The following is a 23073-nucleotide window of genomic DNA, read 5'->3' as shown; positions in this document are numbered from 1 at the left end:
CTCGCGCAGCCGTGTGGGTGAAGTCAGCCCAGGTTAGGGTTTTACAAATGCCTCTCTCATGAACTACAGATCCAGAGGTGCGAGGGACGCTCAGAGCCCTGCCAGCAGCTCTGAGATGGGGTTAAAATCATGAGTCAGACCCCCTTAAGCATTTTTTAAGAGTCTATTGCGGGGGCGGTGTTTGCACCCCCCTGCCCATCTCCACTGTGTGAGGGACAATGTTGCCAACACTCCCACATTTACTAAGGAGATTCTGGTCCCTGCTGCAGGAGCCCTCACCCCACATCTGCCCATCCACCTGCTCAGCAATTCATTCTGCCCCCAAATCAGGCCTGCCCCCCACCAGTGCTCGTCCTGCAGCTCCCAGGGCTCCTCACCTCGCCCTCCTAGGCTGTGCTGCAGGGGAGGGGAGGAGAGGGGAGAGGAGCCATCCTGAGTGGCTGGGCTCTTTAGTCCCCTCCCACCCCATGAGAACAGCAGTGTTGGCTCTGGGGTAGGGGAGAGCCCTGCCTCCTGCAGCAGCTCCGACCAGTCAGGACGAGGGCAGTGGGGAAGGCAGCTGATCATAAGGGTTTTCCATCTGCCCAACCCCCATGAATCCAGACTGCCTCATGCCCAGACCCTCCTGCCGAGCCTCACGCCCCCGCACCCAGACACTGCCCAACGAGCCCCACTCCCCCTGCATCTGGACCACCCTGACAAGCCACCCACACCCAAATCCCCACCCTACTGAGCCCCAACCTGCTGCACCTGGATCCCCACCCACTGAGCCCCACTCTTCCCGTATCTGGACCTCCCCCAATGAGCCCCCCACGCCCAGATCCCCCTTGCTGAGCCCCAGCCACCTTCACCTGGACTCCCCCTGCAGAGTTCCATTACTGTTGCACCCAGAACCCCCCAACAAGCCCCTGTGCATCCACATCCTCCACCGAGCTGCCCGTACCCCAGTTGGTCCACACAGAACCCAGAACCCCCACCTGAATCCCCCCCACACTTGGATCCTGCCTTGCTGAGCCTGCCTGCCTGCCCACACCTGGTGCACCTGGCATGGAGGGGCAGGGCTCTGGGGTGTTTCTGTGAAAAAGGGGGTGTGCGCTGACTTGATTGCTTGCACTTTGGTAGTGCAAGGCTGGAGTGACATCCAAAAGAGGCAAAGCGTTTAAACCCCAGCAAGAAATCTGGCTCAGGGTAGGTCTATACTTACCCGCCGGGTCGACGCGTAGAGTTCGACTTCTCGGAGTTCGAACTATCGCGTCTAATCTAGTTCGAATTCCGAACGCGCTCCCGTCGACTCCGGAACTCCACCACCGCGAACGGCGGTGGCGGAGTCAACAGGGGAGCCGCGGACTTCGATTCCGCGGCATCTGGACAGGTAGGCAGTTCGAACTAAGGTAGTTCGACTTCAGCTACGCTATTCGCGTAGCTGAAGTCGCGTACCTTAGTTAGACACCCCCCCGCAGTGTAGACCAGGCCTCAGGCTCTAGCATTGTTTGGGAACTGTTTTATAGTGAGCTCCAGAAATAAGTTGTGCGATATATAATTTTTCTGTCAAAATATTTATAAAACAAGTGCCTCTGCCCGGGTCTGCTGGAGTGTAGCTGGGTTTGAAATCACATAGGAGGAGGTGGTAGCAGTGCCACAAATTGTACATGCTGAAAGATTTGTAAATTCACTTTTTGTTTATGCTTTGTGGAGGCTGCAGGGGAGATTTTTAAGGCTGAGGGTAATTAACTGTTGGGCAACTTTACCAGGGATGTGGCAAATTCTCCGGCACTTGGGAATCTTTTAAAGCAAGATTGGATGTGTGGCTAAAAGCAGGGGCGGCTCTACAAATTTGGCCGCCCCAAGCAATCATGCCCGGGAGGCGCCCCCGAGCCGCGGGAGCAGCGGACCTGCCGCGGGCATGACTGCGGAGGGTCCGCTGGTCGCGCGGCTCAGCTGGACCTCCCGCAGCTGCGGACGGTTTGCTGGTCCGGCGGCTCCGGTTGAGCTGCCGCAGTCATGGCTGCGGGAGGTCCAGCCGAGCCGCGGGACCAGCGAACCGTCCGCAGTCATGCCTGCGGCAGGTCCGGTCGTCCCGGGGCTCCGGTGGACCTCCCGCAGGCATGACTGCGGCAGGTCCACCGGCCCAGCCTGCCGCCCCCCTGGGAAAGGGCCGCCCCAGGCGGGTGCTTGCCCCGCTGGGCTCTAGAGCCGCCCCTGGCTAAAAGATAAGCCCAGTAACTTGTGGCCAAACTAGAGTGTGGCGGCCGCGGGGCTGAGCTGTGAGCACTTGTGACTGTTGTATGTGACCTGGCTATTGCACTAGTAACCGTAGAGCTACGCTGGGATGTTGGAATGGTCACGGTAGTGGCGTAGCCATGTCATCCCAGAATATGAGAGAGACAAGGTGGGGGGGGGGGCAGGAGGCAATATCTTTTACTGGACCAGCTTCTGTTGGTGAAATAGACAGACTGGCTTTGAGCTACACAGAGCTCTTCTTTGAACTGTTGTTTTAAAACCCTGTTTCTCTTATGCATTGCTGTGTCCCTGCTGTTAAGGTTGAACAGTGCTCAAAGAGAACTGTCTGGTCCTTGCATTCACTGCTGTCACAGGGCAACGTGCAGGTGCCAAGCCCAGTCAGACCTGCTGAGCAGTCAAGGCTGGGACACGGCGCTGCAGTCTGAGAGCGGGAAACGAGTGGGATTCCACCCCAGGGGGATGCAGGCACAAGGCCTGAGACTTCAGGGGTGCCCTTGGAGAGAGTCGAGGTGGGTCAGCAGTGCTGCTAGCCCTGTGGCCATGGTGTAGAGTGATACAGGAATCCTGGGTCAGGTTCTCTGGCCTACGTTGTGCAGCAGGTCAGACCCGCTGATCAGAATGATCCCTTCCTTCCATTAAGATTAATGGAGATCTGTCTAAACCATGAGATTGCTCTGAAAATCTCAGCCAGTATTTCCGCCATGGACCTGCTCAGGGCCGCCCAAAGGGGGGGACAAGTGGGGCAATTTGCCCCAGGCCCCGCAGGGGCCCCCACGAGACTTTTTTGGGGCCCCTGGAGCGGAGTCCTTTACTCACTCTAGGGGCCCCAGAAAACTCTCACGGGGCCCGGGCCCCCGGAGCTTCTTCCGCTCCAGGTCTTCAGCAGCAATTCGGCAGCGGGGGGTCCTTCCGCTCCAGGACCTGCCACCAAAGTGCTGGATCTTCGGTGGCAATTCCCCGCCGCCGAAGGCCCCAGGCCCCCTGAATCCTCTGGGTGGCCCTGGACCTGCTCTCTGAGCCCTGCCTGCTCCAGGAAGGACGCCCTCCTGGCCCGCACCATGATGCTCTTCTATCCTGGCCCGAATCCAGCTCCAACACGCGATAAAGAATGTGTACTGTGCTCCTAGTGTCTCTGAGGCTGCTAATCCAAACAGTGAGAATGTGGCTGGTAGTGGCAGCCCAGACAAGCCCTTGAGGGGGCCTTGCAACTGTGCAGAACAGGCTGGAGACTGCTACCCAGCAGATACATGCCTCAGAGTGAAAACCCTGGGCTTAGATCCTCTCCTAGAAATCGCTTCCAGGGCTTGGATGGTCCGTGCTGGAGGCCCAGGCTCTCTCTGATGCCTGCTGGTGGGACTGGTGGAGGAATGTGGTGCTAATGTTCAGTGTCTTCCACAGGAGGTGATTGTTCCAGAAGTGAAGTGGAGGAAGGTTTCCCCAGCGTCTCTCTCCCTATCTCTCCCGGATGCAGACTATCAGTGCATCCACCGAGCGTCCATCAGCAGCCTCAGCACCAAGGAGAGCTCTTTTAATTCCGAGGAGCCCCTGGTATCAGGTGAGGGATGCTGGGGACAGAGGGTTAGAGCTAGTAGCCAGCTCTGGCAGCGTATTTACATTCAAGCCTGTGATTTGCCTGTGGGAACATTTCTCTGCCCACTGTCCTCCTTTTGACAGTTTGTTTGGCTTATTACACTGAAAACATTTTACAGATGGGGAAATAGAGGCACAAGAGTGACGTGATTTGGTTAGGGACACAACGAATATGGGTCAGCATTAGGATTAGAACTCAGCATTCCTAGTTCTCACAACTCACTAGGCCAAACCTCTGCCAGGTGCTGCATAACTGAGAATACATTCCTCTGGCTCCTGTGTAGCCCTGGTGCCCATCTGTGGGTGGAGCACACTAAAACAGTGTCCAGGAGATGGGAGCACTGGCCTCCAAGGAAGGAGGAAGTAGTGTCTGCTCCCTCTTGTGTGAAGAAATTTCCCTTTGGGAATCCTGGCCATGTGATGGAGGAATATTCCCATTGGAGCCCTGGGGAGGGTGTGTGCAGGTCAGAGTGGTTTTGTGGGCTCTGTGGAACATAACTCTTGTTCACTAACAGCGAAGGTGCGTGTGGGGCTTCTGTGCGTTGCTCTGTAGCTGTATCCCCTGGGGATCGCACAGGGAGAGGACCCCATGACCTCTCCCTAGATCAGGAGGCCAAGCCAAGACCACAGCTGAAGTGGACTGTCCAACAGAGCCGCCTCCTTGGGAGAGGAGATTCCTGTTTGAATAAAACTCTTGCCCATTACATGTGTGAGGCAGAAAGAGCACAAAAAGCTGCCAGCAGATTTCTTTGCAGATTCCTCAGATCCAGCTCCGATGAGAGAAGAGAAATGCTGAGCCTGGGGTGTAATTAGCACATCTAAGAGCTTAGCTCTGGTTGGATTGCCCTGTTAGAGATCTTGCTGTAGAAGCCATGTTCTCCTTGACTGAGAGAGGGTTTGGCCAACCTGTCCTGAAATGTGGGTCAGGACATCTACAGAAGGTGCCCAGACAACCTTGCTTTTGAGAGGGATGTTTGCCTCCTTGATGTGCATGGCTTCATGCTGTTACCTGCCATGAGTCTTAGTAGGACTTGCCCTTTGGGAAGGTGCCTTCGTGCCTGCACCGGATTAAAGGCATTTACTTTGTAAGTATCCTTTTCCTCTTGTAGGAGATAGTTCATTTGTGCTGGGCGTCCCTCAGGTGATGTGGTGAATATTGAACAGGTTCTTAGTATAATGGAATATACTGAATTTATAATGGATTTCCCTAGGGACAGGGTCGTAGTGAACGATCAGCAGGGTGGGTTATATCAGGGCTTTGTAGCTGTTCGAGGCTGGTTCAGACAGTTGAATAGAGTCCTTAAACTAGATTAACCGTCAGTCTGTCAGTTTCATTGAGGTGTCTCTTTGCTTTTGTTTCAGAAAGTGCAATAAACACCGAAGAGGAGGAATTAGAGGAGGAACCAAACTATGTAGCAGAGCTGAGACCGTCTGATTATCAGCTCTTGAAAATCTTCATCGTACTGTAAGCATGCAGTCAGGCATACAGACAGCTACATGGGAGCAGAGTGGAGAGCCGAGTGCATTGGCTGCAGATCCTTTTCCCTAGGGCTCACTGGTCCAGTCACACCCAAGTCAATAGCAACTGAAAGTCGTTACCATCTGACAGTCCTGTAGTAGCCTGCGTGAGATGATGTGGGCTCAGTCCAGTTCCTAGACAGAGATCCATGCCGCAGTTGGCACCAGCAGCGGAGAAGGCCTGGGATTGAACCACCTTCTCAGCAACAGACACACAGTGGCAGTGGAGGGGGAGAGAATACCAGAGAGAGAGAGCTTCCTACACTGTTAGAAAGGGATTTCAGTCAGTGGTGGATTAGCCACTGGGCCAATGGGGCCTGGAAAAATGGGCACCCTGCTCCCCCCACCCGCCTGGTGCTCTTGCCGGGGAGCAAGGGAAGCCCCCATGCCCCAACCCCGCTCCCTGGCAGGAGCACCGGGGGAGGGGGGGCGTTGGAGGACTGCAGGCAGAAAGGATGGGGAGAGGCCCCCACTTGCTCTGGCCCAGGGTCCCACAAAACCCTAATCTGCCTCTGATTGCAGGCATTCTGTTCCACACTGCACACAACCATATCCCTGTTCTTTGCTGCTCTCTAGCATCCCCTATTGAAAAGCTCTATAGTCCAACTCTCCTCAAGTCGGGTTCGGATGCAGATCCTCGCAGGAATGCAGGAATTCTCAAAGCTGTCGCCTTTGCCACCACAGTGTGTTGCGCTGGAGGGTCAGGCTAGCATCAGTGTGGGATGGGAGTGGCAGCGTTAGCCAGCTCTGCTGATTGCAAAGAGTAGAGGAGTAAAGGTGGAGTGGGGGAGAGGAGAAAGCACATGGTCAGAGGAATTCAGTAGAAGGTTGGAAGTAGCCTTGTGGCTGCAGAGCTTAGTGGGGATGTTGAATGCCTCTGCTGTTGGCACCCTCACAGCTGGACTAGCATGGCCGGTTTCAGGATTTATTATCTAAGCCACTCTGCAATCACACTGGGCTGAAACTTACGAGAGAGGGGTTGGCCACGTGGCTGCATTGTGAAAATGATTTAGATCCGTAGAAGGTGAGGAGCCCCCAAAACGCCCATCTCATCTACGGGCTGTTCAGCTTGCATTAGCCAGGCTCTGCCCTGGAACAGCTTGGACTGTGGAGGGGGTTTGTGCTCCCCTCCCGAGTGCTGAGCCATCTGTACAAAGCTCTCTTACTAGCTTGTCCCATGGCCCGGGCCTGGGAACCCAGATCTTAACGCTTCCCCAGCTGGAAGGTGCCCACCCAGGGACATTGGACTGTTAACCATTTGTGCACTTTATGGGGATTGCTCTGTTAGCTTCCCATTAGTCCAGTCTCCTCCAGCCTCTTGCTGCAGGGGTGAGACACAGCAGGGGTGCTGGGAGTGAGGGGGCAGAGCCTGCACTGCTACTGCCTGTTCTGTGGCTTTAAAGAACTTCTGTTCTTTGGGGCTCCGCATCCAGCCCCTTTTCACCTGCACTGACATCGTTTAATGGAAATCTCCATCACACCCCTGGCTGTATTCTGAGGCTGAACGGCTGGGTGCTGCATTACATAGCTGCTGCTACATGGGCCTGATTCCCATTTACACTGAGGCTCCTTTGGCACTGTAAAATGGGCCTTACGGTTGGTAGAAGTGATTTTGTGACCACTTTAAGGCCTATTGCCACTGCCAGAAAGGGGCCTTGAGATCTTGGTACAACTGAGAATCGGTCCCTTGTGCCCACTGGAATTGCTAACACCTGTCTAGTCCTGGTGCTGGCTTTCTGTCCACTGACTCTATATCCTGCACGCAGCCCATGAGTTCAGTCTCCCAGCTCTCGTGGGTAACGTGCTGTATCGGGCATCAGAGTTGGAGTAGAATTTTGCCCTTAGTCACTAACCACAAACTACATTAAAAATGGGAAGCAGCCATTTGTCTGGCTTTGTTTAAAAAAAACTGAAGTGTTTATAAAAACTACATAGAAAATATAGAACTTAAACAGGCAGCAAGTTACAAAAAGGCTCTTGGCTATTGCTGAATAACAGTATTTTTATCAAATACATCTTGTTAACGTGTATCTCATGCTGTTGCAAGGAGTGACACTCTGTAAAGACACTAAATAAATAAACAAACGTGTCTCCAGTTGAGAAACCTCCCCCTTGATTTTAGTCTCTTCCTCCTCTCTCGGGCCACATCTTCTCTGGCCAGAAAAACACAACCCCTGCTTTAGGAAAAGCTTTAGCTTCCAAGGCTTTCAGACCTAACACGCAGCTCCTGTCTGTCTTTGCTCCCAGGATCTGCCTCCTGATTGTGTCCTCGTCATATCTGGCATTCCGGATCTTCCGTCTGGAGCAGCAGCTCTGCTCTCTGAATCGGGACTACCTCTCACGCGGGCACCGGAGGTAGGAGAGTGCTCAGCTCTGGGACCCTCAGGTGACAAATAGGGGGCCCACAGGGCCATGTTTGTACAGACTTTGTTTTAGAGGTTTTGCCTACATGATAAAATCAGGGGCCCTGCTTATGGGCTGTGGACAGTAAAGATCCTGTTGTGCGTTACAGAAGAGATGCAGTGTCCTGCCCACATCCCATATATCGCCCTGCCCATAATCTCCTTCTCTGGCGCATAGTCAGCGTGGCAGTTGCCTTCCACGTAAAGCTGGTGGCATTTCCATAGTGCTCCCCGTGAATCATCTGTAATGGGCTTGGGCTCCTTCCACATGGAAGGTGCAATAAATAAAATGACCCCTGCAAGGTGGGAAGTGCACCTGTAGTTTGCGCAGCGAGATGTCTGACTTTAACTCAGCAGAATGGATTTTATTTAAAGCGACCTGGGGAAGGTCCCATTGCTGTCGCTGAGACTGATTCTTTGGCACTGGGACAGTCCTGAGGAGCAGCGCCTGCTGCTTCCCAGCCAAGGGAGCTAGTGAGAGGCATTCTTGCCATTGGCCTGAGGCTAGCACCAACCTCGGGGCTGGGTGCTGTTCCCAGCATTGGCAAGGAAATGAACGTGAGCAACTTTCTCACCCAAATCCAGAATATCTAATTACTCCTGAGGGCATTCTGTGCCAAAAAATTAAAAATTCTGCGCACAATATTTTAAAATTCTGCATTTTATTTGTCAATAAATAAATGCAGAGCTCCAGCATGGCAGTGGGGAGCACAGGCCACTGGCTGCACGGAGGTGGGAGATCACCCTGCAGCATCCCCAGCCCCAGGACATGGAATCAATGGTGAGGCTGCACCCAACCCTGACACAGCACAAGGCCTGGGCCTGTCCCAGAAACACTCTGGGGCCCTGCCCCTCTGCGCCAGGCACACCAGGTGTGGGTAGGCAGGCTCAACCAGGCAGGATCTAAGTGTGGAGGGGCTGAGTTTGGGGGAGACCCAGGGGTGGGGTGAGACAATTCTGTGTGGGACAGTCTGGGTGCAGGCAGCTCAGTGGGGGGGGGGCACTAGGTGTGAGGGGATCTGGATGCACAGAGGCTCATGGGGATGGGGAGAGGTTTCAGGTGCGGGGCAATGAAACTCTGCAGGGGCTTCCAGGTGAAGTGGTTGGGGCTCAGCAGAGGGATTTAGGTGTGGGAGTCTCAGCAGGGAGGTCTGGGTGCTGAGGGCGTGGGCCTTGGTGGGGTGGGGGTGCAGCTAGTTGAGGGTCAGTTGCATGGGGATCTGGATGTGAGAGCTCAGGGTGGTGCAGGAGGGTGGGGGTTTGAGTGCAGGGAGCTCAGTGGAGGGTGGTCTGGGTGCAGGGGTGGGGGTCTGGGTGCAGGGTGCTCCAGATGCAGGGATTGAGGTTCAGTGGGGTGGGGTGGGGTTCAGGTATGGAGGGCTAGAGGGGTTCTGGGTGTCTGGGGTGAGGCTTGGCAGTGGTGTCTGAGTATGGGAGATCCAGATGCATGGGGTTTGGGTGGATGCGGGAGCAGTTCCCCGTACAGTGGCCCCCTTCCCCTGCAGCTGAGGAGCGATGGGGGCAGGAAGCAGGGGAGGATGCTGAGCTTCCCGCAGCTGGGGGAGGTGTCTGGAGGTGGGTCTGACAATGTACCTGCGCAGCTACGGAGTGGTGCTTGACTGCTCTTGCAGCTTCCCTCTGCTTCTATGTCAGAAAGTCATTTTTCTGCGAGGAAGGAAAGAAATCTGTGGGGGACATGAATTCTGCGCATGCGCAGTGGTGCAGAATTCCCCCAGGGTAGTATCTGGTGCTGCTTCCCCTGGTAGCATGAGACCAAGCACTGAAGAGCAGTCAGGCTTGCACTGGCAGGAGATGCTGGGTGGGTAAGAATTAGATGGGTCTTTCCCCCGCTAATGCTCGTGATTGTGGTCGGATATAGCGTTGCTCCGAGTGCCTGTGTCATGCCTGCCCTCTCTTACCCCCCACACAATGCTAGTGGCTCAGCATCTCCCTGGCTGTGGTAGAACGTTTCTAGTGCAGTTACAATACATCCCTGCTGATTGCTCCAGTGGACCTGTCAGGACTGCCTTACGGTCTGATCCTCCTGCAGTGACTCCAGCAGGAGCAGGACCTGACCCATAGTTTCCATGGGTCAGCGTCGTGGCAGCATAGAGTCCATGACGGAGTGCTGGATAGGGACCTGCTGCAGTGCAGGGAAATGGTGCCTGTGGATTGCCCCCTACAGGATGTGATAAGTCTTTTAAAAGATGGGATCTGCCCCCCGTCACCCCTCCCCCGCACAATGCCAGGAATAAGTTCCTTGGGGAGCCTGAGGTGAAGGCATGGCCCTGTATAGGTTTGCTTGCCTTCATCTTCCGCTGTGTCTCTGTTTGCAGGTGACCGTCGCCCCAGAGCTGTGGCTCACGATGGACCTTGACAGGAAAATAGCACTTTGTGTACAGATCTCCAGGGTGTCCTGCTGGTGAGCGTGTCTGCAATATTGAGAGAGTCTGAATCCAGGATTGCTCACTCTTTTATTCTGCGTTACTTCTGGCTCGTGACACCTCCCTTTGCAATGGCAAAACCCTCCCTTAGCCCGTCGCGCTGTGGGATTGGACTGGAGTCACTTCCATGCAGTCACTTCTTCCAAACGATAGCCACCTGTTTGTACAAACCCCCTCCCAAGCATCGACTGTTTATCAGAGTCTTGGGTGCAGCTTCATTGGACGGCGGCTTGAGCTGCATCTCCAGCCGGATTCTGAGAGCAAGTAAGAACAGTTAGTAGCTCGATGGTCCAGGAATCGCCTCTGAGCACAGGAGGTGTCACAGCAGCATGCAATGAGGTGTCACAGCAGCATGCAATCTGCTGTGCCCTTGATCAGCACAATTAGGACCAAATACTGTTGTTCTTCTACCAGCAGAGACTCCTGCTCAAGCAGGGACAGACTGTCAGTATAACCTGAGCTGCTGCCAGCAGGACTCCCCTTCTTTCCAATTGGCGAGGGCCTGGTGCTAGTGAAACCACATGTTCTTCCAGGGGCCTTGGTTTTGGCCCAGACACACGGTGCCCAGAGCCAAATCACCATGGTAGCGGGAGACTCTAGCACTATGACACCAGCATTGGGCCATCGTCGCATCCATCGGACGGTGGCACAATAGACTACAGGTGACCGGGCCTTTCTGGTGTGACACTGCTGGGCCCACTCCTAGGAGGACTCAATGTTCAAGTTACCACCATTTTTATTCCTAATTCTGCTTTTTTATTTTTCAAGGACAACCGTGGACCTCAGTTAAGTGAGAAGCCCCGGTAGCAGAGACTAACCCTCCCTACGGAGCTCAGGATGGGGGACACAGCTGGGGCATGTTCTGTTCTCCCAGAATACACAACCCACACTCAGCTAGTTCTCCTCAAGACGGATTTCCTCTTGGCCTTGGGGGTTTCCACATTACCCTTCCACACTGGGCCTTGGCCTAGCCGGGTCCTGGAATGCATCTCTACTTAGGTGCCAGTGTTCATACTCAGGCAATAGCTCAGTTACAGTAGTTGTCATAACAACTTTCAGTGTAAAAATTACAGCTCCGGTGAGATGCCAGACAGGAGTTAGAGGGCTCCTGGCCCGATACCTGCTGAAGTTAGGCTCTGCAGGTGGCAATAGCAGACTGTTAGTCGTGGGGATTCTTGTGCAACTCACATCCCCTGTGAGGCTAGTGTGCGCAGCATAGATCATGCTTAACCGCCCCACATCACTTCCAAAACATACCACGCTCCCTGTGCCAATGTTCCTTCAAGGCAGGAGAGAGGTGAAAATAAAGGGATGAGGTGGCTCGCTAACCCCAAAGCCCAGCCCCACCCAGCGCTGTGCAGAGTCCGTGCCATACTGTAATAATGCTCTCTGCCGCGCTGGGCAATCCAGGGAAAAGGCAGCGCGCCCATCCGCAAGCACGTGCAAAGCAAGGCCGACCTGCACTGGGTAGAGTTCAGCAGTGGGGAGAGGAGCAGGCTAGAATTAGACCCCTCATTCGGCTCCTTGAGGAGGCCAGAGGGACAGTTTAGAGCAAGATTCAGGAGGGCTCTGTTTGAAAGGCGTCTGCACTTTAAGGGCAATACAGAGTCTGGCCAGGAATCAGCAGTGCTGAGTCCAAACTTGAAGTGACGGTTGTCTGATGGCGGTGTCAGGCACGCTGTGCTCTCCACATGGGGCTCCTCAGCACCCCAAGTTTCTAACCACAGGAGAGCGCTGTATTGGAGCACCCCCAAAGGAGAGTCGAGAGGTGGGCCTGAGCTGGCCCCCAGGTGGTGGAGTTGTAGTAGGATGTAGCCCTGCTGCGATCAGGAGCCAGCGAGCACCTTAGAGAGGGCAGGAGGAATAGCTCTGTCTGTGTTCCCCCAGAAGCTCTGTGTCGTCAATATCTAAATGAAACGTCCAGTGCTCTGTGGCCCGACGCTGCACCGTCCCTGGGGAGTGCAGGGACTGAGCAGAAACCCCATTGTACATGGGGGACAATGGAGCTGTGGGGGATGGGATGGGAGGCATGAGTGCAATGCTGGAAGAGGCTGAGCTCATAAATATTCAAAAGCCTGGCTGGGCTGATGCATATTAGGAGTCCAGCCTGCTTAGCGTTCTAGAAGCACCTCTCATACAGCCACTGTAACCATGCACTTTAGGAGCCTGATCCAAAGTCAATGGAAAGACTCGCATTAACTCCAGTGGGCTCTGGATCAGCCCCTCATTCCCCTCACGCTGAATAAAGATGTCTCTGCATCGCCCACGTGTGTGAAGCGCTTTGGGATCACATAGAGCGAAAGGTGGGAGACAGATGCAATATGGTGTAAGCGGCACCAGGACTCAGCACTCCCCTCACACCAGCAAGCAGCTTGTGTAACTCTGGTGTCAGGGTGCCCGTGACTCCCTCAGTGAGTCATTCCAGAAGGGATGTGCCCAGCAGTTATGAGTGGGCCGCTGGAGAGTGGCCAGGCAGCCACCTTGCTGGCCCCACGTTACTCACCAATCCCCTCCTCTCCGGTGTGTGTGCGCTCATCAGGCATCCACTCTTTGGGTTGATTGTGTTTGAAAGCACTAAAACAAAGTGCCATGTCCGCTGTGAGCTCTGCAGGGAGCAGCCTCCTGCCTTCACTGTCCCCCCCATCCCCTCCTGCCCCAGCAGCTGATCTCACAGGGGAGAAGAGCACAGCTAGCAAGGAAGACGTGTGGATTGGCCGCAGTGCAACAAAATGCCAGGAAATGCTGCTTTATGCCAGGGATCATTTTCGGGGTGGGGCTGGGAGGGCTGACTCACTGTCTTGCACAAATGACAGCCCAGCTTTTTGGAGTACGAATCTCTTTCAGTGTTTAACAAAAAAACCCTCCAGTGACATTAACCCACGCTCCTGGGGATGAGGTCCCAGCGAGCAGTGGGGTGTGGGCTCGCTTTGCGGGTAGCGCTCCGCTCCTCCATCGCTGGAACTGTTTGCCTGCAGATTGGCCATCAAAGCTGCTCTTGCGCATTTGCTTGGGTCAGGACTGCTTCCGGCTTTCACCCTGTCCCCTATGAACACTGACAGCAGGACCCCTGCAGCCGGCAGAGGTGCACGTTGACCGTGTCAGCCACAGCTCTTGAACTGCCGTGGTAGTGCTGGCAGCTTCCTGACAGCAGCAGGATGCCTGGGAGAGAGACAGGGCTGCAGTGGGTGTAGCCATGTCTGCTGTATTGCATGGTGCCATCCAGGAAGGAGCACCGTGATGCTGACTCCTGCTTCAAAGCACAGCACTTGCAGAGCTGCGGAGAGGGCTCTGCAGGCAGTGGCAGGACTTGCAGAAAAAGAACAACACACTCCATGGCCTAACCTCTGTGTGTCTGGGCTGAGCTCATTCAACTCCCATTAAACTCACCACTGCTGCAAGGTCAGCAGCTGCTTCTGCTCCATTGCCATCAGCTCTAGGGCTAAGCAGGGCTCCCACAGCAGGATTCAAACACTCCCCTGTGGAGGAATAGGACCATATGACGAGCTTATTGAAGACTTGGGATCTGTTTGAGTAGCACACTCATCCCAGGGCCTTTGTTAGAGGAGGACAGCGCAGCGCAGAACGAGGGGTGCCATCGTGTGTTCCTATCACAGCTAGCTGGGGCTGGGAATCCACTCATCATTGCACAGAGAGGGTTTCTAAGCACTAGCATTTGGGGGTAACCGAAGATTTGGGAGCTCTCCTGATTCCCCCTCCCATTGCAGCTGTTTTCCACTGAAAGCACCAATAATGTAGTATCCTACATAGGTTTTTATACCACACTCCTCACCATAGTCTGTGGGCACCTTCCAGTTGGGTATTAAGCAATGTGCCTACGCATCTGTCCTGTGTTTGTTCTCTTATCTTCACCCCAGAGGGAGCAGCTAGTGCAGGGGAGTGTCTTGTTTTGGTAAGGGTGATTTTAATCTGATTTTTATTAAATAAATACACCAGTTGCAGAATGGAGATCAAAGAAACGCACCTTGCACTTCGAGCAGAAGGTGGTGAGGTTTGTGGTAACCCGTAATTCCTGGCTGGGGGAGTTCATTGCACAGGCTCAGATTGCCCCTGGAGAAAGGTCTGTCTCCCGCTTTACTCTTTTTTTATTGTTCCATTGTGACAGAGGAGCAAAGTTGTCGACAAGGTCTTCATCCCAGAGCTTAAATGGTCTTTTAGATATCCTGGCACAGGCCGTCAAATGCTTTGAGGATAAGGACTGAGCCTTGAACTTGAGTGGAAATGCTAGGGGAAGCCAGCGTAGAGAGTAGAGGACTGGTGCTCATGGCAGGCTGTGGTGTTGAGATGTGCTGCAGTGTTCTGTACTCAGAGTTTCATGCACTGCAGGTTTCATGCCCAGGTGTATCGCATTGCCGCAGGCCAGCTGAGCAGCGATGAAGGTGTGAATAACTGAGGCCAGGCCTGATGGGATGGTGTGTCCTAGCCAGCCGGAAATGGTGGAAAGCGTTACAACCATTGTGACATGCGAACTTGTTGTCAGTGAGGAATCCAGGAATACTCATAAGTCGATGGACTGAATTGACCAATTGTGGATGTGAACTTCAGCCAAAGGAGACTCCACCATGGCTGCAAACTCTTCAAAATAGTTTTCCCCCACCCTCCAGCATCATCTCTGTTTTGCTAGGGTTTAGCATCAACCAGCTGCTCTTCATCCATGAGCTGATCTCATCCAAGCATTGGGTTGTCTTGGTGATAGGCGTGTGGTCATATGTGGTGAAGGATGGGTAGAGCTGTGTGTCATCGGCATATTGCTGGCACTTGAGTCCATGTCATCTGACCTGTTCACCGAGCAGTTGGATGTAGATTTCAAAAGGGACCGGGGAGGGAATTGATCCTTGTGGAAACCCAAAGTGAGGAGTCTAGTGGTAGAGGTGCAGTTGTCCATCACTGCTTTTTGGGTGTGTTTGTACAGGAAGGACTCAAACCATTTTACCTCATTACCCTGGACTACTGTCCTCTCAGGCCAGACAGCATATATCACAGTCATCCATGTCAAACACTGTAGAGAGGCCCAGGAGGAGGAGAATGGCTATCTGCCCTCTGCTCACTGACAGCAGGAGATCACCCATCGGTGCCACTAGACCAGTTTCATTTCTATGTCCTAGCCTGAATCCATGTTATGCAAGGTTTAGAATGTTAACTTCAGTTAGACGAGCTTGTAGTTGGCTTTTTGCTAGCTTCTCTGTGAGCTCAGGAATGGGAGGTTTGACACTGGGCTAGGACTGAATTATCCAGGCTGGCGGCTTTTCTAGCTGCAATTTAGCCTTCAGTTGCCATCCAGTCATTCAGTTTTTTACTTCTAGCATTCATTTATTTTACTTGTCTAGCTGCAATTTTTTGTCCTTCTCCCCTCCAGTGGTGTTGTCACTAAGATGGAGAGCTCTAAGATGGGATGCCAGAGCTACTCCAGCAGGAGAACAGGACTTTATTTCCTCTTTTTATGTCCCTTCCTACAGCCCTCTCCACTACACCTCTGAATGCCAAGTCCTAGCACCAGTCACTGGTTTGCACAGATCCTCTGGGAGATGGGAGGTGAGCACACAATCCTTGAAGGTTTTATAACGGTATTTATTATCTTTAAAGAGCAGGGAAATGGATCCCAAGGCAATAACCTAGAGATGAGCAACTATTAAAGCTCTCAGTGGTGGGCAGGACCATCCCATGAGCAATGTGATTGGGAGACGAGAGAGCTCTGCTGGGGCCTTTTGAACCGTCCTCGCAGCTGCATGTTCACGCCCTGTCTCCTAGTGACTGGCTTGCACACTCAAGTAGCTAGTCTGTGAGGGTGTGTCTACACTGCCATTAACCCACAGCTGCCCTGTGCCAGCTGACTCGGGCTTAGGGGCTGTTTAAATGTGGTGTAAATGTCCGGGCTCATGCTGGAGCCTGAGCTCTAGGATCCTGTGAGCTGGGAGGGTCCCAGAGCTAGGGCTGCAGCCTGAGCCTGAAGGTCTACACTGCAATTAAACAGGCCTGCAGCTGAGCCTCAGGAGCCCAAGTTGGCTGGCACGGGTGTTGAAGGGCAGTGGAGACACACCCTGAAAGGCTCAGCAGGCGGATCAACAGCTGTGTGGGGAAGCAATAGCTTTGTAGTGGATAAATAAAGGTGTTCAGAGCGTGTACGCTGGCTAACCGATTCTGCCACTCGCTTTAGCGCCACACCAAGCAGCCGTTCTTCGCCCGTTTCAGACTGTTGCTGAACCCGATCCTGTTTTGTTGTCTGTCCGTTGCCAATGTTAAACACTGTGTGTAGTGAAGGACCCCTGCAAATTGGCCAGGCACAGTAGTAGGTGGGGTTTGCCATCCTCTGACGCATGAGGAATCTTAGCTGCTCGTGGAGACAAGATACTGGACTCTGATCTAATCCTGTCCCCCTGAGGAAGCTCTCTGTCCGGCTGTTGCACTCTGTGTTTTGTTTTGGGGGTGGGAGGAGAATGTTTGCAATCCACTAGTGAAATGAGTGTCCCTGAACTGCCATGACCCACTTCTTACCCTGAGATGGGTCCTCTAACCAGCAGCTGCAAGGCATTGCAGACAGAAGAGCAGCCTGGTTTCTGTAAGCCCCCAGGTAGATCACAGTGAACTCACTCAAATAGCCATTTTGCCTGCCTCCACCACCTGAGACTGGCCCTCTCCCACTGAAGTATTAATGTCAATGAGTGCAGCAGCAGGCAGTCAGAGGGGCTGTAACCTCAGCCAAGGAGGAAATGCCCTTTAGCATGGCCAGCGTGGTCAGGCTGAAGTGACAGTGACAAGACCCAGGGTAGGAATGGCCCAGTAGATGTCACAATCCTGTAGCATGGGGGAGGATTCCATTCTCACACACCACGCTCCCCCCTGGGAGGCTGGGGACAAAGGAAGGGGAGTAGCCAGTGCGGAGCTAATGATGATGTCATGAAGCTTGTTTTGAGGAGCTGGGATCTGTCCCTGGTCCGGTCACTTGTACAGTATTTTTGTGAGTCAAACACAATCTTGGTGCGATTTTACCCTTACTCTTCACTCCAGCCTGCCCTAGGAGTGTGTGCTGACGCAACACCACACCTGGGAATTCAAAGTACTGATGCATCAATGACTGGGGAAGGCAGCTGAAGTCAGTGCATGCACAGCCCAGCCTTGCTGCTTCTATTTTTATATTTGTTGTAAACCAGAAGTATTTATATAGATCCAGTGAATGGTTCAAGTCCCTTTTTCCCCTCCTCAGTTGTATAACTACATCTGTTGGCCAGCGGGTGACATCTGGGGAATAGAATGCTGTCTTGCTGTAGCCTGTGAACATATTTTAAATAAAAACCAACATTTTCTAATGTCCCAGTGTCTGACAAGTGGTTACTGTCTTTCTGCATGTGGAGAATCCAAGCAGGGGAAAATATATAGATGCAAAACTGAGTTTAGCTGCCTTATCATCTCATACTGTCCTCTTGTATATTACAAACCATGCAGGGCATGGGCAAAGCATGGATGGGAAGTCTCAAGGAAGATGCCACTGCTGGAGGGAGTGGAGATGGTGGCTCAGTGAGTAGGGCCCTTCTTGCTCTGTGTCAGTACAGAACCAAGGTTGGGCTGCTGCAGGAGGCCCTGGCCATTCATTACTGGAGGCCCCATTGTGCTTTCTGGACTGATGTCTCTTGGTCTGTGCCTGGGATCCTAGCTGCTACGGCAGAACATACGGCCGCCCGTGGAGCCTCACTGTGCGGCCCGCGGGGGGATTCTGAATCCCCCACACACAGCGCTCTGCGGGGAGCCCAGAGCCCTTTAAATCCCAGCCGCGGCGGGGAATGAAAGGGCTCTGCGCTGCCCGCAGCCACGGGGAGCCCAGAGCCCTTTGAATCCTGGCCCGTGGCAGTGGATTGCCCCCTCCCCAGACCCCTGCCCTCACTGCCCCCCAGGACCCCCACCCCCTATCTAACACAGCTGGTCCTTGTCTCCTGATATCCCTCTCCCAGGACCCCACCCCCTATCTAAATGCCGCTGCTCCTTATCCCCCGATTGCCCCCTCCTGAGACCCCTGCCCCTAACTGCCCCTTTGGACCCCAGCCCCTATCTAAGCCTCCCTTCTCCTTGTCCCCAACTGCCCCCTCCTGAGATCCCCCGCACCTTCCCCTCAGGACCTCACCCCACCTGTCTCCTGACTGCCCCCTGAACCTCCACCCCATCCAACCCCCTGCTCCCTGTCCCTTGACTGCCCCCGGAACCCCTACCCCTTCTCCAACCCCCAGCCTCTTTACCGTGCCACTCAGACCAGCATGTCTGGCTCCATGCAGCTCCAGACATGTTGCTGCCATGCTCCCATGCGGAGCCCACAGCCCCCAGCACCTGCCTTCCAGATTTGAACACGTCAAATTTCAGGAGTGCTCAAGCTCAATTTGGGCAGCTGTTACTTCATTTCTCCCAGATCAAATATACTGATCCACTGTAACTTGCTGTTACAAGAAATGCTTATTAGGACTGGAATTGCTATTTTTAACAGCCATTGCCTTTTTGTTTGTTTGAAAGGAAGACAGTGATATTGCATTGGCAAATTCCCCATAGAACGAAAGAGTGGAACAAAAGAATAATAAAGGCACCTCAGCTTTTCCTCATTTATGGAGGACAGTCTTATAATATGCATCCAAATATCCTCCAATCACACAAGCTGAAAATTGTTCCACTTTACTGCAGCTCTGTAACCATATGGGAACCAATCCTGTCTGTGTTTTGTGCACATCCAAAATTCCTGCTGAATGACCCACCCTGGGAGCGAGTTACCAGTGACCCAGGGCTGGGTCAGCAGGAGGTGCGGGTGGGGGCACTGGTGGGGAGGAAAGAAGGGGGAAGCCCAACACTGGGGCGGCAGGGGGTGTGGGTGGGGGGAGAGCCCACGACTGGGGCAGCAGGGGGGTACAGGGGGGAGCCCAGGGCTGGGACGGGGGGCAGCCAATTTTTTTTTTTTGCTTGGGACAGCAAAAAACCTAGAGCCAGCTCTGCCAGGTTCCCCCAGCCGCTGGAGCCCTGGGCCCTTTAATTTGCCCGAAGGCTCCCAACCACCTCTTCAGCTGGGAGCCCCTGGTTGATTTAAAATCAAGTATCACCTCCCCACCCCCAACCTTCCTTTTTGGCCCACAGCTGTTTTGGTGGGGGTGGCGCTGGGGAAGGAGGGTTTGTTTCTGCAGGGCTGGGCAATCCTGGGGCAGGGTGTTTCTGCGGGGCCGGAAGGTTTCGGCCCTCAGCTGTTTTCTTTGGAGGAATGTGGCCCTCGCTGCTTTACGAGTTGTGCAGGCCTGTGCTACGGTGATGCTGATCATAACAATGAGCTCCCAGCACTGACACAGGCAGCACGGCTGGGGCCAGGGTCCTGGAATGCCCGAGTTCCAGTCCTGGCTCAGTCAGTGCCGTGCTGTGTCCCTAGTAGGCGTAGACCCGGCAGCGTAGCTGGCCACTGCACCTCCCTCACTGTAGCCCTGGGCTGGATGGAGGAGGGGGTGGCTGCAGCACAGTCTGTGGCATAGCCAGGTTCTAAGTGTAGGGGGAGCAAACATAAAAAAGGTGCCCCCTTGGCTCCTCCTCTGGCCACACCCCCCTTGGCTCCTCCTCTGGTCTTGCACCCTGACTCCGTCCCCTCCTTCCCCCATTGGATCCCAAGCCGGGCCTGGGGAGGATACGCCCCTGGGCAGCAGCCTGGCCACACGAGCCAGGGCCGGCTGGGGCCGGCAGCACTGCAGTGCAGCACGGAGGCTGCTGCAGCCCGCGGGGCAGCGCGGTGGGTCCGGGGGCGTGGGCTGCCCGCCGGAGACATGCAGCGGAGAGGGGCTGAGGAGCCGGCCCCCTCACTCCTCCGACCATGCCTGCCGCCCCTCCCCCATGGCTTCTCCAGCCATGCTTCCCCCAGTGCCGGCCTGGCAGGCGCCGCTTTTGGAAAATGTGCTGAGGGGAAACGGCTGCTTCCCCTGCACCCTGCTAGCTACGCTACTGAGCACAGTGCAATCCTGGGCTTGGCTGGAGCACCTAGGAACTGCAACTGGTGGTTGATTCTTGGTGTCTTCTACCCGTTGGGCCACCCTTTCTTTTGGGCTGCCTGGACATGAGCTGGGGTAGCCAACCTTGCCAGAGGCTTCCTGAGGCTCAGGCAAAGCCAGAAGATCACTTGTGTCACTCCCTGGGGCTCCCGCCATCCAGTAGGGAAGAAGGCAAAGCAGTGCCATAACAAGGGCGAGGCGAGTGAGGCACTTGCCTCGAGCGCCTAAAGCTGAGGGGCGCAGAAAGGCCCCAGAGCATCCCTGCCAGAACGAAAGCTGCTGCTGCCTTGGCAACAGGATGCCAGCAGGCAGCCGAGCAGCCGGCTGAGGCAGCTGCTGCACATCAGGAGGGCGAAGGGAGGGGAGAGGAGAGGAGGGGCACACACGTGTTTCTCAGCCCTCCCCTCCCCCAGCACCCACCTGGAGGAGACGCCGAGGGGGCTTCCGGTGGGAGACAGACAGGATCATCAGCAGCCAGTGGATCTCACCTGAGCAGCTTCTGGGGCTTTGGTGAGTGTTTGACCCTGTGATCTGCCCCCCCTCCCCGCCACCACTCCTGCAAACTGGGCAAGGGGCAGCCCCATCCCCCACACCCACTGAGGGGCAGCAGGGGAGGAAGGAAGCCACATGTAATGGCTGTCCCCTCCCTCCCAGAGCCCACACCCCCTCTCCAGCCCCCAAACTCTGTCCCAGAGCCTGCCCTGCCCTCCACACTCCCTCCTAGAGCATGCACACCTCCACCTATCTTGCACCCCCACCCCATGCCCCAGCCTGGAGCCTGCACCCAGCACCCAAACTCCGTCCCAAGAGCCTGCACCCCAGACTCCATCCCAAAGCCCAACCTCTCAACCGTCCTACACCCCAATCCCCTGCCCCAACCTAGGGCCTACATCCCAGACCTCCTCCCACAACCCAAACTCCCTGGCAGAGCCTTAGGCAGGTGGGGGGCAGAGTTCGGGGGGAGGGAGGCTCTGAGCGTTCTGGGCACCACCAAAATTTCTACAAACCTGATACTTGGAGGGGGGGTGAGGAGGCGAGCGGCGAGTCGGTGGATGGATGGGGGCATCCATTTTCAGTATTTTAATTTTTGGTACTGTATTGATTGACTGCTGCGTGCATTAATATAGTGACCCCCTGGGTCTTTGAATGAGGCTTTATATTTGGGGGTGGGGAGATGAGGAGGTGAGTGGCAAGTCAGTAGCTGGAGGGGGGCAAATCTCCCAGGTTCAAAATCTGGGACTGTCTCTGTTGGTCCTTTATGCTGCTTTTCTCTGGGCTGGGGGTTGTCCCAATGCTGCAAAGAGGGTGTTACCAAAGGAAGATGCTTGCTTCTAACCCCCTAGGCCGTCAGTATGTCTGCTCGTCTCTAGTCAGACCACTTGACAAGTTTGATTGTCCTTGGTCTGGATCCCAGCCCCTCTCCAAGGGTTGCAGCTGTCTGGAGGTGCCTGCCTTCCACACCTTCCTTATTCACACCTCATTCATTCAACAGGGCAATTGATTACAAAGCGAGGGGAAGATCTTATTCTACTTCTAGCAAAAAGACATTTTTCTTTTACTGTAATTATACTACCTTATACAAAAATGCATAATGCAGAGATTTATCTACAACTGCATTGATTGACTGCTGTGTGCAGTAATATAGTGACCCCTGGGTCTTTGAATAAGGCTTTATACTTGGGGAGGAGGGGGTGAGCGGCGAGTTGGGGGTGGGCAAAGAGTCGAGCAGTGAGCCAGCAGGGGTTCTAGGGGCAGGCATGGGGGTTTCTGGCAAGGGAGGGAGAAGGTGAAAGGAGGCAAGTGGTGGGTGAGGGACTGACTAGGAGGGGTGCAGCAAGCCAGCAGGGGGTTAGGGGGTGAAGAGGGGTGTGATGGTGGGGCCGAGTGGGGAGGGGGTGGGTCCTATTTTACTGCTATGATCCAGTCACCCTTTGGGTGCCATTTCTCCCACACACACACCCCTTCCTTTTTGGCCCACAGCTGTTTTGGCAGGGCACTGCTGGGGAAGAAGGGTTTGTTTCCACGGGGCGGGCAGTGTTTGGGGGTGGGGGCGGCGCTGGGAGGGGTGTTTCAGGGGGGCGGCACTGGGTGGAGCGCAATTGTATATTCTTGCCTCGGGCACAAAAATAGCTAGTTGTGGCTCTGAGGCAAAGGAACAGTCAGAGCTCCTCCTGTTCTGCAGCTGGCGGCTGCGGGGGAACTGCTGAACAGCAGCAGGGAAGAGAAGCAGCTGCTGGGAGTGCACCTGGCTCACATCAGAGCTGCTCCTGGGGCTGCAGTGGAGGTGGCAGCAGCCCCTACCTAGCTACCAGGCCTCATTCTTCTGCTTAAAAACAACAGGTCACGGCTCAGGGACATGTCATAATCAACTGCGTGTTTCCTTCTTAGCACGGTTGGCCGGACAGTGGTGGTATGGCGTTTGCATGGTGCTTTGGCTCTATAAATCCTAGTCCGTAATGAGAGGAGAAAATAAAGGCGCAAGGGAACGTTCATTGGAAGGAATGCAGCGTCCTGGCTCTGAGCGCAGACCTACCCTCCCATTGATAAGGAAAGGAAACCAGTTTATTTCTCGTAATGCAGACAAGAAAGGAAGTGTTTGTCGAATGCCTGGGAGACTTGCTGGTTAGGCATTGGCTTCTCCCGTTGCCATGACCCTGAATAACAGTAACTGAATAATAGCGGGGGTGAGAGCAGAGGCAGGTTTGCAGGTGTTGAGGATGGGAACTCCCACAGTGTAGGGTGTAGCCTTTTTTTTAGTTCAAGTGTATTTACTAATGGTGTGTTACACCATGGTGGGTTTGGCTCTAGTGGCTACAGGCTCAAGCTCAGTGGAGTGAAAGTCACCTCTGCTACTTATTCCAGCTCTAG

The 23073-nt window shown here is 54.5% G+C and overlaps 1 protein-coding gene across 8 annotated transcripts in view; it reads left to right on the top strand.

Moving 5' to 3' along the window:
• GRAMD2A (GRAM domain containing 2A) overlaps positions 1-17521 on the top strand; it is an 81267-nt gene extending 63746 nt beyond the window's left edge. For 4 of the 8 annotated variants that reach the window (XM_039491523.1, XM_039491521.1, XM_039491522.1 and 1 more), the window contains 5 exons: positions 3640-3796; positions 5194-5296; positions 7597-7704; positions 8438-8532; positions 10088-17521. In XM_039491523.1, coding sequence (XP_039347457.1) covers positions 3640-3796; positions 5194-5296; positions 7597-7704; positions 8438-8532; positions 10088-10128 — 504 coding nt within the window. In that variant the 3' untranslated portion in view covers positions 10129-17521. Of the gene's footprint in view, positions 1-3639; positions 3797-5193; positions 5297-7596; positions 7736-8437; positions 8533-10087 lie in introns of those variants that run through there. The other 4 variants (XM_039491528.1, XM_039491525.1, XM_039491524.1 and 1 more) reach the window with 3 other exon arrangements.
• Positions 17522-23073: the final 5552 nt, after the last annotated feature.

This window comes from Mauremys reevesii, linkage group 10, assembly GCF_016161935.1.
Source record: "Mauremys reevesii isolate NIE-2019 linkage group 10, ASM1616193v1, whole genome shotgun sequence".
NCBI lineage: Eukaryota > Metazoa > Chordata > Testudines > Geoemydidae > Mauremys > Mauremys reevesii.
The sequence above is the reverse complement of the archived record's forward strand: the minus strand, read 5'-3'. Positions and strand labels throughout refer to the sequence as shown.